Raw genomic sequence first — 15754 nt, 5'->3', positions numbered from 1 at the left:
AACTAATACATACGGGAAACACAAGTAACTAATACAGTAGGATCTAATAAAAACGGGAAACATTAGGAACTAATACATACGGGAAACACACGTAACTAATACAGTAGGATCTAATAAAAACGGGAAACATTAGGAGCGTATACGGGAATCACACGTGACTAATACACTAAGAACTAATAAGTACGGGAAACATTAGTAACTAATACAGACGGGATACAGAATGAGGGCCTAATACATAAGTTGACCGAAATACATTGATACGTACGGGAGACAAAAGACACTATTTGATATCATCATAACAATGGCCATCGTCGGCAACCAAGGTACTTTCTTCCGTTATACTTCATACACACGGTTGGACAAGTTATTGACAGAATCTCGTTTTAATGAATATGCATGACGCAGGAGAAACAACTTTTCTTCCAATGAATTCGCATGTTACGCCCCAAAAATGTTCAATAACTTAGCATGGCTAGTAGTCTTCGTGGCCGTGTGGTTTTGGCTATTGTTAAATATTGTACTGAGAAGGCGGACCCGGTTCAACTCTGGGAATCGCAAAAGCATCTGGTACTTACCCTGGAAACTGCCTCATTAATTATTCATGATTACGAGATTTTCCTATCCAAATTGCTCACAGAACACAGCGAAGCATAATATGTATTGGGTGTATCAGACGATGAACCATGGCCAATGAAAAAGAAACATTGTATGGCGAGTTTAATAATAAGAGAACATTTTGAATACATTAACTTAACAACTTATTTTACCAAATGTATGTATGTGTAGTTTTGATGTAAAAACATATTTGAAAAACACAAAACCCGTTTAATGGAACAGGGTAAACGCCAATGACAAAGAACACAGAAAATCACAAACAAGAAACATGGAACAACAGCACAAAACTCCACAAACAACACAGTGCACACACACACACACACATATATATAAATATATACTAGGTATGTTTATAAAGGATTGTTAGGTACCGCCCTGAAACGGTCAGTAAAATGTTGACTCACAGGGGATTTTAACCAGTTACTAATGTCCAATTTGACTTTAAACCCTCATGCGTACAAGCAACAGAAGGAACTAAAACGTACGGTATACAGAGGAACTTAGTAAATACATGCGGTATGCACGAGGAATACAGAAGGAACTGGTTAGTACGGAATGCAGAAAAAAATCGTACGGGTATACGAAAGAACTAATACGTACGGTCTACAGAAGGAACTAATACGTACGGTCTACAGAAGGGACTAATACGTACGGTCTCAAGAAGGAACTTATACGTTCGGTCTTCAGAAAAAACTTATGCGTACTGTGTACAGAACGGACTCATACGTACGGTCTCAAGAAGGACTCATACGTACAGTCTACAGAAGGGACTAATACGTACAGTCTACAGAAGGGACAAATACGTACGGTCTACAGAAGGGACAAATACGTACAGTCTACAGAAGGGACTAATACGTACAGTCTACAGAATGGACTAATACGTACGGTCTACAGAAGGGATTAATACGTACGGTCTACAGAAGGGACTAATACGTACTGTCTACAGAAGGGACTAATACGTACGGTCTACAGAAGGGACTAATACGTACGGTCTACAGAAGGGATTCATACGTACGGTCTAAAGAAGGAACTAATACGTACGGTCTACAGAAGAGACTCATACGTACGGTCTACAGAAGGGACTAATACAAACGGTCTAATGAAGGGACTAATACGTACGGTCTACAGAAGGGACTAATACAAACGGTCTAATGAAGGGACTAATACAAACGGTCTAATGAAGGGACTAATACGTACGGTCTACAGAAGAAACTAATACCTACGGTGTACAGAAGGGACTAATACGTACAGTTTACAGAAGAAATTAATACGTACGGTGTACTGAAGGGACTCATACGTACCGTCTACAGAAGGGACTAATAGGTACGGTCTACATAAGGGTATTATACGTGCGGTGTACAGAAGGGACTAATACGTAAGGTCTACAGAAGGGACTCATACGTAAGGTCTACAGAAGGAACTAATACGTACGGTCTACAGAAGGGATTAATACGTACGGTCTACAGAAGGAACTAATACGTACGGTCTACAGAAGGGACTCATACGTACGTTCTACAGAAGGGACTCATACGTAAGGTCTACATAAGGGACTCATATGTGCGGTCTACTGAAGGGACTAATACGTAAGGTCAACATAAAGGTATAATACGTGCGGTCTACAGAAGGGACTCATACGTGCGGTGTACAGAAGGGACTCATACGTACGGTCTTCAGAAGGGACTCATACGTGTGGTCTACAGAAGGGACTCATACGTACTGTCTACAGAAGGGACTAATACGTGCGGTCTACAGAAGGGACTAATACGTACGGTCTACAGAAGGGACTAATACGTGCGGTCTACAGAAGGGAATAATAAGTGAGGTCTACATAAGGGTATAATACGTGCGGTGTAAGAAAGGGACTCATACGTACGGTCTACAGAAGAAACTAAAACGTACGGTCTACATAAGGGTACAATGCGTACGGTCTACAGAAGGGACTAATACGTACGGTCTACAGAACAGACTAATACCTACGGTTTACAGAATGGACTAATACGTACAGTCTACATAAGGGTATAATACGTACGGTCTACAGAAGGGACTAACACGTATGGTCTACATAAGGGTATAATACGTACTCTCTACAGAAGGGACTAATACGTACGGTCTACAGAAGGGACTAATACGTAGGGTCTATATAAGGGATTAATACCTACGGTCTAAAGAAGGGACTAATACGTACAGTCTACATAAGGGTATAATACGTACGGTCTACAAAAGGGACTAATACGTACGGTCTACATAATGAACTAATACCTACGCTCTACAGAAGGGACTAATACCTACGGTCTACAGAAGGGTCTCCTACGTACAGTCTACAGAACAGACTAATACCTACGGTGTACAGAAGGGACTAATACCTACGGTCTACATAAGGGACTAATACCTACGGTCTACAGAATGGACTAATACTTACAGTCTACATAAGGGACTAATACCTACGATCTAAAGAAATGACCAATATGTACAGTCTACATAATGGTATAATACGTACGGTCTACAGAAGGGACTAATACGGATGGTCTACATAAGGGTATAATACGTACTGTCTACAGAAGGGACTTATACGTACGGTCTATAGAAGGGACTAATACGTACGGTCTACATAAGGGACTAATACGTACGGTCTACAGAAGGGACTAATACGTACAGTCTACATAAGGGTATAATACGTACGGTCTACAGAAGGGACTAATACGTACGGTCTACATAAGAGACTAATACCTACGGTCTACAGAAGGGACTAATACGTACAGTCTACCTAAGGGTATAATACGTACGGTCTACAGAAGGGACTAATACGTACGGTCTACATAAGGGACTAATACGTACGGTCTACAGAAGGGATTCATACGTACGGTCTACAGAAGGAACTAATACGTACGGTCTACAGAAGGGACTCATACGTACGGTCTACAGAAGGGACTAAAACAAACGGTCTAATGAAGGGATTATACGTACGGTCTACAGAAGAAACTAATACGTACGGTGTACAGAAGGAACTAATACGTACGGTGTACAGAAGGAACTAATACTTACGGTCTACAGAAGAAACTAATAAGTACGGTCTACAAAAGGAACTAATACGTACGGTGTGCAGAAAGAACTTATACGTACGGTCTAAGGAAGGAACTAATACGTACGAGGTACATAATGAACTAATATGTACGGTCTTAGGAAGGAACTAATACGTACGGAATGCAGAAAAAAGTAATACGTACGGTGTACAGAAGGAACTAATACATACGGTCTACAGAAGGAACTAATACATACGGTATACCGAAGGAACTTATACGTACAGTATACCAAAAGAACTAATACGTACGGTATACAGAAGGAACTAATACGAGCGGTATACAGAAGGAACTAATACGTACCGTCTCAAGAAGGACTCATACGTACGGTCTACAGAAGGGACTAATACAAACGGTCTAATGAAGGGACTAATACGTACGGTCTACAGAAGGGACTAATACAAACGGTCTAATGAAGGGACTTATACAAACGGTCTAATGAAGGGACTAATACGTACGGTCTACAGAAGGGACTAATACAAACGGTCTAATGAAGGGACTAATACGTACGGTCTGATGAAGGAACTAATACGTACGGTCTACAGAAGGGACTAATACATAGTGTCTACAGAAGGGACTAATACGTGCGGTCTCAAGAAGGGACTCATACAAACGGTCTAATGAAGGGACTAACACGTACGGTATACAGAAGGAACTAATACGTACGGTGTACAGAAGGGACTAATACGTACGGTCTTCAGAAGGGACTAATACGTACGGTCTGATGAAGGGACTCATACGTACTGTCTACATAAGGGTATAATACGTACGGTCTACATAACAGACTAATACGTACGGTGTACAGAAGGGACTCATACGTACCGTCTACAGAAGTGACTAATACGTACAGTCTACCTAAGGGTATTATACCTTCTGTGTACAGAAGGAACTAATTCGTACGGTCTACAGAAGGAATAATACGTACGGTCTACAGAAGGAACTAATACGTACGGTCTACAGAAGGGACTAATACGTACTGTCCACAGAAGGAACTAATACGTACGATGTACTGAAGGAACTTATACATACGGTCTACAGAAGGAACTAATACGTACGGTGTACAGAAGGGACTAATACGTACAGTCTACAGAAGGGACTAATACGTAAGGTCTACAGAAAGGACTAATACGTGCGGTCTACAGAAGGGACTCATACGTACGGTCTACAGAAGGAACTAATACGTACGGTCTACAGAAGGGACTAATACGTACGGTCTACAGAAGAAACTAATACCTACGGTGTACAGAAGGGACTAATACGTACAGTTTACAGAAGAAATTAATACGTACGGTGTACTGAAGGGACTCATACGTACCGTCTACAGAAGGGACTAATACGTACGGTCTACATAAGGGTATTATACGTGCGGTGTACAGAAGGGACTAATACGTAAGGTCTACAGAAGGGACTCATACGTAAGGTCTACAGAAGGAACTAATACGTACGGTCTACAGAAGGGACTAATACGTACGGTCTACAGAAGGAACTAATACGTACGGTCTACAGAAGGGACTCATACGTACAGTCTACAGAAGGGACTCATACGTAAGGTCTACATAAGGGACTCATATGTGCGGTCTACTTATGGGACTAATACGTACGGTCAACATAAAGTATAATACGTGCGGTCTACAGAAGGGACTCATACGTGCGGTGTACAGAAGGAACTCATACGTACGGTCTTCAGAAGGGACTCATACGTGTGGTCTACAGAAGGGACTCATACGTACTGTCTACAGAAGGGACTAATACGTGCGGTCTACAGAAGGGACTAATACGTACGGTCTACAGAAGGGACTAATACGTGCGGTCTACAGAAGGGAATAATAAGTGAGGTCTACATAAGAGTATAATACGTGCGGTGTAAGAAAGGGACTCATACGTACGGTCTACAGAAGAGACTAAAACGTACGGTCTACATAAGGGTACAATGCGTACGGTCTACAGAAGGGACTAATACGTACGGTCTACAGAACAGGCTAATACCTACGGTTTACAGAATGGACTAATACGTACAGTCTACATAAGGGTATAATACGTACGGTCTACAGAAGGGACTAACACGTATGGTCTACATATGGGTATAATACGTACTCTCTACAGAAGGGATTAATACCTACGGTCTAAAGAAGGGACTAATACGTACAGTCTACATAATGAACTAATACCTACGCTCTACAGAAGGGACTAATACCTACGGTCTACAGAAGGGTCTCCTACGTACAGTCTACAGAACTGACTAATACCTACGGCGTACAGAAGGGACTAATACCTACGGTCTACATAAGGGACTAATACGTACTGTCTACAGAAGGGACTAATACGTACGGTCTACAGAAGGGACTCATACGTACGGTCTACATAAGTGTATAATACGTACGGTCTACAGAAGGGACTCATATGTACGGTCTACAGAAGGGACTAATACGTACGGTCTACAGAATGGACTCATACGTACGGTCTACAGAAGAGACTCATACGTACGGTCTACATAAGGGTATAATACGTACGGTCTACAGAGGGGACTAATATGTACAGTCTACATAAGGGTATAATACGTACGGTCTACAGAAGGGACTCATAAGTGCGGTCTCAAGAAGGGACTCATACGTACGGTCTACAGAAGGGACTCATACGTACGGTCTACATAAGGGTATTATACGTGCAGTGTACAGAAGGGACTCATACGTACGGTGTACAGAAGGGACTAATACGTGCGGTCTACAGAAGGGACTAATACTTACAGTGTACAGAAGGGACTAATACGTACGGTGTACAGAAGGGACTAATACGTACTGTCTACAGAAGGGACTAATACGTACGGTCTACATAAGGGACTAATACCTATGATCTACAGAAGGGACTAATACGTACTGTCTACAGAAGGGACTAATACGTACGGTCTACAGAAGGGACTCATACGTACGGTCTACATAAGTGTATAATACGTACGGTCTACAGAAGGGACTCATATGTACGGTCTACAGAAGGGACTAATACGTACGGTCTACAGAATGGACTCATACGTACGGTCTACAGAAGAGACTCATACGTACGGTCTACATAAGGGTATAATACGTACGGTCTACAGAGGGGACTAATATGTACAGTCTACATAAGGGTATAATACGTACGGTCTACAGAAGGGACTCATAAGTGCGGTCTCAAGAAGGGACTCATACGTACGGTCTACAGAAGGGACTCATACGTACGGTCTACATAAGGGTATTATACGTGCAGTGTACAGAAGGGACTCATACGTACGGTGTACAGAAGGGACTAATACGTGCGGTCTACAGAAGGGACTAATACTTACAGTGTACAGAAGGGACTTATACGTACGGTGTACAGAAGGGACTAATACGTACTGTCTACAGAAGGGACTAATACGTACGGTCTAAAGAAGGGACTCATACGTACGGTCTACAGAAGGGACTCATATGTACGGTCTAAAGAAGGGACTAATACGTACGGTCTACAGAAGGGACTAATACGTACAGTCTACAGAAGGGACTAATACGTACTGTCTACAGAAGGGACTAATACGTACGGTCTAAAGAAGGAACTAATACGTACGGTCTACTTCAGTGTATAATACGTACGGTCTACAGAAGGAACTCATATGTACGGTGTACAGAAGGTACTAATACGTACGGTCTACAGAATGGACTCATACGTACGGTCTACAGAAGGGACTCATACGTACTGTCTACATAAGGGTATAATACGTACGGTCTACAGAAGGGACTAATATGTACGGTCTACATAAGGGTATAATACGTACGGTCTACAGAAGGGACTCATACGTGCGGTCTCATGAAAGGACTCATACGTACGGTCTACAGAAGGGACTCATACGTACGGTCTACATAAGGGTATTTTACGTGCGGTGTACAGAAGGGACTCATACGTACGGTGTACAGAAGGGACTAATACCTACGGTCTACAGAAGGGACTAATACGTGCGGTGTACAGAAGTGTATCATACGTACGGTATAAAGAAGGAACTCATACGTACGGTATAAAGAAGGAACTCATACGTACGGTATAAAGAAGGAACTCATACGTACGGTATAAAGAAGGAACTCATACGTACGGTATAAAGAAGGAACTCATACGTACGGTATAAAGAAGGAACTCATACGTACGGTATAAAGAAGGAACTCATACGTACGGTCTGCAGAAGTGACTAATACGTACGGTCTACAGAAAGGACTAATACGTGCGGTCATACGAAGGGACTCATACGTATGGTCTACATAAGGGTATTATACGTGCGGTGTACAGAAGGGACTCATACGTACGGTGTACAGAAGGGACTAATACGTGCGGTCTACAGTAGGGGGTAATATGTACGGTGTACAGAAGCGACTAATACGTAGAGTCTACAGAAGGGACTAATACGTACGGTTTACAGAAGGGACCAATACGTACGGTCTGATGAAGGGACTAATACGTACGGTCTGATGAAAGGACTAATACGTGCGGTCATACGAAGGGACTCATACGTACGGTCTACATAAGGGTATTATACGTGCGGTGTACAGAAGGGACTCATACGTACGGTGTACAGAAGGGACTAATACGTGCGGTGTACAGATGGGACTAATAAGTGCGGTCAACAGAAGGGACTAATACGTACGGTGTACAGAATGGACTAATACGTACGGTCTACAGAAGGGACTTATACGTGCTGTCTACAGAAGGGACTAATACGTACGGTGTACAGAAGGGACTAATACGTGCGGTCTACAGTAGGGGGTAATATGTACGGTGTACAGAAGGGACTAATACGTAGAGTCTACAGAAGGGACTAATACGTACGGTTTACAGAAGGGACCAATACGTACGGTCTGATGAAGGGACTAATACGTACGGTCTGATGAAGGGACTAATACGTTCGGTCTATAGAAGGGACTAATACGTACGGTGTACAGAAGGGACTAATACGTACGGTGTACAGAAGGGACTAATACGTGCGGTCTACAGAAGGGACTAATACGTACGGTGTACAGAAGGGACTAATACGTGCGGTGTACAGAAGGGACTAATACGTGCGGTGTACAGAAGGGACTTATACGTGCGGTCTACAGAAGGGACTAATACGTACGGTGTACAGAAGGGACGAATACGTACGGTGTACAGAAGAGACTAATACGTACGGTGTACAGAAGGGACTAATACGTACAGTCTGCTGAAGGGACTAATGCGTACGGTTTACAGAAGGGACTTATACGTACGGTCTGATGAAGGGACTAATACGTACGGTCAACAGAGGGGACTAAGACGTGCGATGTACAGAAGGGACTAATACGTGCGGTCTACAGAAGGGACTAATACGTACGGTGTACAGAAGGGACTAATACGTACAGTCTACAGAAGGGACTAATACGTACGGTCTACAGAAGTGACTAATACGTATGGTCTGATGAAGGGACTAATACGGACGGTGTACAGAAGGGATTAATACCTGCGGTCTCAAGAAAGGACTCATACGTACGGTCTACAGAAGGGACTCATATGTACGGTCTAGAGAAGGGACTAATACGTAAGGTCTACAGAAGGGACTCATACGTACGGTCTACAGAAGGGACTCATACGTACGGTGTACAGAAGGGACTAATACGTGCGGTCTCAAGAAGGGACTAATACGTGCGGTCTTCAGAAGGAACTAATACGTGCTGTCTCAAGAAGGTTCTAATACGTGCGGTCTTCAGAAGGAACTCATACGTACGGTCTACAGAAGGGACTTATACGTGCGGTCTCAAGAAGGAACTAATATGTGAGATCTCAAGAAGGGACTAATACGTGCGGTCTCAAGAAGGTACTAATACGTGCGGTCTACAGAAGGAACTAATACGTACGGTCTACAGAAGGGACTCATACGTGCGGTCTCAAGAAGGGACTAATACGTGCGGTCTCAAGAAGGGACTCATACGTACGGTCTCAAGAAGGGACTAATACGTGCGGTCTCAAGAAGGGACTAATACGTGCGGTCTCAAGAAGGGACTCATACGTACGGTCTCAAGAAGGGACTAATACGTACGGTGTACAGAAGGAACTCAAGAAGGGACTAATACGTACGGTCTACAGAAGGAACTAATAAGTACGGTTTGTAGAAAGAACTAATATGTACGGTATACAGAAGGAACTAATACGTACTGTCTGTAGAAGGAATCAACGGGGGGTTGGGCATTGTTCCAGCAGTGACGCTGCTGGCAACAAATCTAACAGTACCACTGTCCTCAATCTGGAAAAAAATCAAAGAGTCTATATATTGTTCTTGTTTTAGTGTTCAATCGCGAGACATTTCATCGTGTCACAGCGGGCTAAAGTTTAAAAATAATGAGAATTAATAATCTGTTTTATTTCATGCCTTTCGATGAAAAAAGAAGTTTTATCAGTGAAATGACAACAGTGATAATATCAATTGATATTTTCACTGCAAAAACGCAACATTTACAAATTTTAAAATCCTTTGTGTTTACTTCCCCTTGACTAAAACAAAACATTTCACTTTGAACAAGAACATGCTGCCAAAAAAATAAATAAAAAAGGTTACATAAGTTTGAATATATAGATATATTATGAAATAAACAACTTATTGTATATTAGAAAAATGGTAATCCCGTTTTCCAATTAGTTTCATGAACGTTGTAGCGGAATGTCCAAACAGTTGCGTTCAAACCAAACAGATTAAAAACGAAAAGAAATGTTCGAACATGCATATATATTGTCTTATATAATATCAGAAATTTACTGAAAAAGTGGCACATTCTAAGACAAACAAAAACACCCAAAAATGTTGTAAAACTGTCCGAGTGCAGCTTTAAGATTGTATGTTTACGTACCACCTATTATCCTACGATATATATATGTTTCAAATAATTTCTTAGAATGAAGAACATGTATTCAGCATCACATTATCCCACGTTTATGAATGATTTAGGTCCCATGATTAAAAAAAAATCGATATTTACTGTTCAAGTCATGTAATGCAACATGTAAGTTCAATCCTATTTACTTGCACTCAAAACATTCTAGTTAATACGTGATAATACCATTATATAAAACAGAACTATATCTCGCTAACCCTTACCCTAACTCGTTAATAAGACGCACGTCTAAATGTCTTAAACCATACTCTCGCGCATTTTTGTGCATGTTTTCAATAAAAAGTTTTCTTAAACATTCATTTTTTTCTCATTTTTTATTATTATTATTATCAAAAGTCGGTGCCGAGTCTGAAATGTAGCACTGACGAAGGGATCAGTTCATCACTTGCAGAAGAGTGTTTTTGATCATGCGGAACTCCTCTGCCATTTTTATCGAAAACAACCTCGGATGTATGCCGGTACATCGGTAGAAGTAGTTCGTAAACTTTTGAATTATATTTTTTGTTTAAATGTTGTGTTTAAGTTGATTGTCTTTGAAGTGTATTCCTGCAAACATTTATAATATAATAATTTAGAATCCCAATAGTTAAGTCATAATGATTAACTGCTAAATTTAAATTAGCGATCTACTTGCAGCGTAATTAAAGTGTACCGATTTCTGAAATTGTAAAATGTCCATAAACATCCGAGGTTGTTTTCGATAAAATGGCCGAAGAACTCCGAATGACTTTTGATATCTTCCACGTTGAACGATAAGTGTAACGTCCCTTAATATTGTTTTTATAAGAAATATTGATTTAAAATACCACCTTTTCCTCGAAAAGATGAAGTACTATAACAAGTTCCTATATATTTCTCAATCCCCTTCCTTAGCGAGCAGCGACAAAGGGCGTTTTGAAAAACCAACATAACAGTAAAGTATGTTAAAATAACAAAAAACAATTATTACCCGATGCCCCATATAAATGTAATTCACAATTTTCGACTTTTTTACAAATAGTAATCATCATCACAAGGTTTTGAACTGTTGACCGATAAACAATATGAATTGTTACCCTCGCGAAAGGCTACGTCATAGGTACGTCATGGGTTTTACCGAGATTCTAAAAATAAACTGCATATCGTTTAAACTCATGAATTTTCGGTATTGGTTTGGAATCATAATTGGTTCACGTAGTTTACCAAAGAAATGTCAAGTGCTAAATCGTCTATATGATCAAGATCATTACTAGACGTAAACAAATCAATATCAGACGTAAACAAACAATGTCGCGATTTGAAGATGTTTCCTTGAGTAATAAAACAGTTGTTGCAAGGGTTTTTGTGTAACAGTCAAAACTATTGTTCCTCGGGTCGGGGATTACATTCTGAACTGTTGCCCTTCGGCCTCGGGACAACAGTTCAGAAGTCATCCCTTCCACCTCGGGAAAATAGTTTTGACTGTTACACAAATGCCCATACAACTGTATACATAATATTACAGTATTATCAACAATAATGCTTTTAGAACATATGTTTACTTATCATGATTTCAATGTAGAAACTAAAAACTTTATTTGGTGATCTTCAGGCATGTTTTTTCTTCTTTTTTTCTTGTTAGTCTATAAACTAAAATATTCTTGGGCATTCATACCAGAACTTACGTTTATCTTGTGTCAATGTATTGTGGACAAATCAAAATAAAATGGTATAGATCTTCAATCTCATTTTGACTACACATTTAGAAGAGTGACTAGAAATGCGTTGGATACCTAATTACATGTAAATATAAGTTTCATTAATTATCTTTTAGAATACAACCTACATGTCCAGCCAAAGTTATTACAGATATGCAATCACTGAGTATTAGGATTTAATAATTCAGAATTTATACTTTGACTGCTCTATTTACAATGGTTGTGGCTCGTTATTGGCTGCTGTATCTACAATGGTTGTGGCTCGTTATTGACTGCTGTATGTACAATGGTTGTGGCTCGATATTGACTGTTGTATCTACAGTGGTTGTGGCTCGTTATTGACTGCTGTATCTACAATGATTGTGGCTCGTTATTGACTGCTGTATCTTCACTGGTTGTGGCTTGTTATTGACTGCTGTATCTACAATGGTTGTGGCTCGTTATTGACTGCTGTATCTACAATGGTTGTGGCTTGTTATTGACTGCTGTATCTACACTGGTTGTGGCTTGTTATTGACTGCTGTATCTACACTGGTTGTGGCTTGTTATTGACTGTTGTATCTACAATAGTTGTGGCTCGTATTTGACTGCTGTATCTACACTGGTTGTGGCTCGTTATTGACTGATGTATTTACAATGGTTGTGGCTCGTTATTGACTGCTGTATTTACAATGGTTGTGGCTCGTTATTGAATGCTGTATCTACAATAGTTGTTGCTCGTTAGTGACCGATGTATTTACAATAGTTGTGGCTCGTTATTGACTGGTGTATTTACAATGGTTGTGGCTTGTTATTGACTGCTGTATTTACAATGAATGTTGCTCGTTATTGACTGCTGTTTCTAAAATGGTTGTTGCTCGTTTTTGACTGCTGTATTTACAATGGTTGTGGCTCGTTATTGACTGCTGTATTGACAGCGTTTTTGCTCGTTATCGACTGCTGTATTAACATTGGTTGTTGCTCGTTATTAACTGATGTATCTACAATGTTTGTGGCTCGTTATTGACTGCTGTATCTACAATGGTTGTGGCTCGTTATTGACCGCTCTATTTAAAATTGTTGTGGCTCGTTATTGACTGCTGTATTGACAATGGTTGTTGCTCGTATTTGACTGCTGTATCTACAATGGTTGTTGCTCGTTATTGACTGCTGTATCTACTATGGTTGTTGCTCGTTATTGACCGCTGTATCTACAAAGGTTGTGGCTCGTTATTGACTGCTGTATCTACAATGGTTGTGGCTCGTTATTGACTGCTGTATCTACAATGGTTGTGGCTCGTTATTGACTGATGTATCTACAAAGGTTGTTGCTCGTTATTGACTGCTGTATTTACAATGGTTGTGGCTCTTTTTTGACTGCTGTATCTACAATGGTTGTTGCTCGTTATTGACCGCTCTATTTACAATGGTTGCGGCTCGTTATTGACTGGTGTATTTACAATGGTTGTGGCTCGTTATTGACTGGTGTATTTACAATGGTTGTGGCTCGTTATTGACTGCTGTATTTACAATGGTTATAGCTCATTATTGACTGCTGTATTTACAATGGTTGTTGTTCGTTATTGACTGCTGTATTTACAATGGTTGTAGCTCGTTATTGACTGATGTATCTACAATGGTTGTGGCTCGTTATTGACTGCTGTATTAACAATGGTTGTGGCTCGTTATTGACCGATGTATTTACATTGGTTGTTACTCGTATTTGACTGCTGTATCTAAAATGGTTGTTGCTCGTTATTGACTGCTGTATCTACAATGGTTGTTGCTCGTTATTGACCGCTGTATCTACAATGGTTGTGGCTCGTTATTGACTGCTGTATCTACAATGGTTGTGGCTCGTTATTGACTGCTGTATCTACAATGGTTGTGGCTCGTTATTGACTGATGTATCTACAATGGTTGTTGCTCGTTATTGACTGCTGTATTTACAATGGTTGTGGCTCTTTTTTGACTGCTGTATCTACAATGGTTGTTGCTCGTTATTGACCGCTCTATTTACAATGGTTGCGGCTCGTTATTGACTGGTGTATTTACAATGGTTGTGGCTCGTTATTGACTGGTGTATTTACAATGGTTGTGGCTCGTTATTGACTGCTGTATTTACAATGGTTATAGCTCATTATTGACTGCTGTATTTACAATGGTTGTTGTTCGTTATTGACTGCTGTATTTACAATGGTTGTAGCTCGTTATTGACTGATGTATCTACAATGGTTGTGGCTCGTTATTGACTGCTGTATTAACAATGGTTGTGGCTCGTTATTGACCGATGTATTTACATTGGTTGCTGCTCGTATTTGACTGCTGTATCTACAATGGTTGTTGCTCGTTATTGACTGCTGTATCTACAATGGTTGTTGCTCGTTATTGACTGCTGTATCTACAATGGTTGTGGCTCGTTATTGACTGCTGTATCTACAATGGTTTTGGCTCGTTATTGACTGATGTATCTACAATGGTTGTGGCTCGTTATTGACTGATGTATCTACAATGGTTGTTGCTCGTTATTGACTGCTGTATTTACAATGGTTGTGGCTCTTTTTTGACTGCTGTATCTACAATGGTTGTTGCTCGTTATTGACCGCTGTATCTACAATGGTTGTGGCTCGTTATTGACTGCTGTATCTACAATGGTTGTGGCTCGTTATTGACTGATGTATCTACAATGGTTGTGGCTCGTTATTGACTGATGTATCTACAATGGTTGTTGCTCGTTATTGACTGCTGTATTTACAATGGTTGTGGCTCGTTATTGACTGCTGTATCTACAATGGTTGTGGCTCGTTATTGACTGCTGTATTTACAATGGTTGTGGCTCGTTATTGACTGATGTATTTACAATGGTTGTTGCTCGTTATTGACTGCTGTATTTACAATGGTTGTTGCTCGTTATTGACTGATGTATTTACAATGGTTGTGGCTCGTTATTGACTGCTGTATCTACAATGGTTGTGGCTCGTTATTGACTGCTGTATTTACAATGGTTGTTGTTCGTTATTGACTGATGTATTTACAATGGTTGTTGTTCGTTATTGACTGATGTATTTACAATGGTTGTGGCTCGTTATTGACTGCTGTATTTACAATGGTTGTGGCTCGTTATTGACTAATGTATTTACAATGGTTGTTGCTCGTTATTGACTGCTGTATTTACAATGGTTGTTGCTCGTTATTGACTGATGTATTTACAATGGTTGTGGCTCGTTATTGACTGATGTATTTACAATGGTTGTGGCTCGTTATTGACTGATGTATTTACAATGGTTGTTGCTCGTTATTGACTGCTGTATTTACAATGGTTGGTGCTCGTTATTGACTGATGTATTTACAATGGTTGGTGCTCGTTATTGACTGATGTATTTACAATGGTTGTGGCTCGTTATTGACTGATGTATTTACAATGGTTGGTGCTCGTTATTGACTGCTGTATTTACAATGGTTGTTGTTCGTTATTGACTGATGTATTTACAATGGTTGTGGCTCGTTATTG

The 15754-nt window shown here is 40.4% G+C and overlaps 1 protein-coding gene across 1 annotated transcript in view; it reads right to left on the bottom strand.

Annotated features, from left to right (window-relative positions):
• LOC128223524 (uncharacterized) overlaps positions 1 to 15754 on the bottom strand; it is an 82145-nt gene that overhangs the window by 44912 nt on the left and 21479 nt on the right. The window contains exon 4 of the mRNA XM_052932802.1: positions 9855 to 9942. Within this exon, the coding sequence (XP_052788762.1) occupies positions 9855 to 9942 (88 nt within the window). The remainder of the gene's footprint in view (positions 1 to 9854; positions 9943 to 15754) is intronic.

The sequence above is a fragment of the Mya arenaria genome, chromosome 17 (assembly GCF_026914265.1).
Source record: "Mya arenaria isolate MELC-2E11 chromosome 17, ASM2691426v1".
Lineage (NCBI taxonomy): Eukaryota > Metazoa > Mollusca > Bivalvia > Myida > Myidae > Mya > Mya arenaria.
The sequence above is the reverse complement of the archived record's forward strand: the minus strand, read 5'-3'. Positions and strand labels throughout refer to the sequence as shown.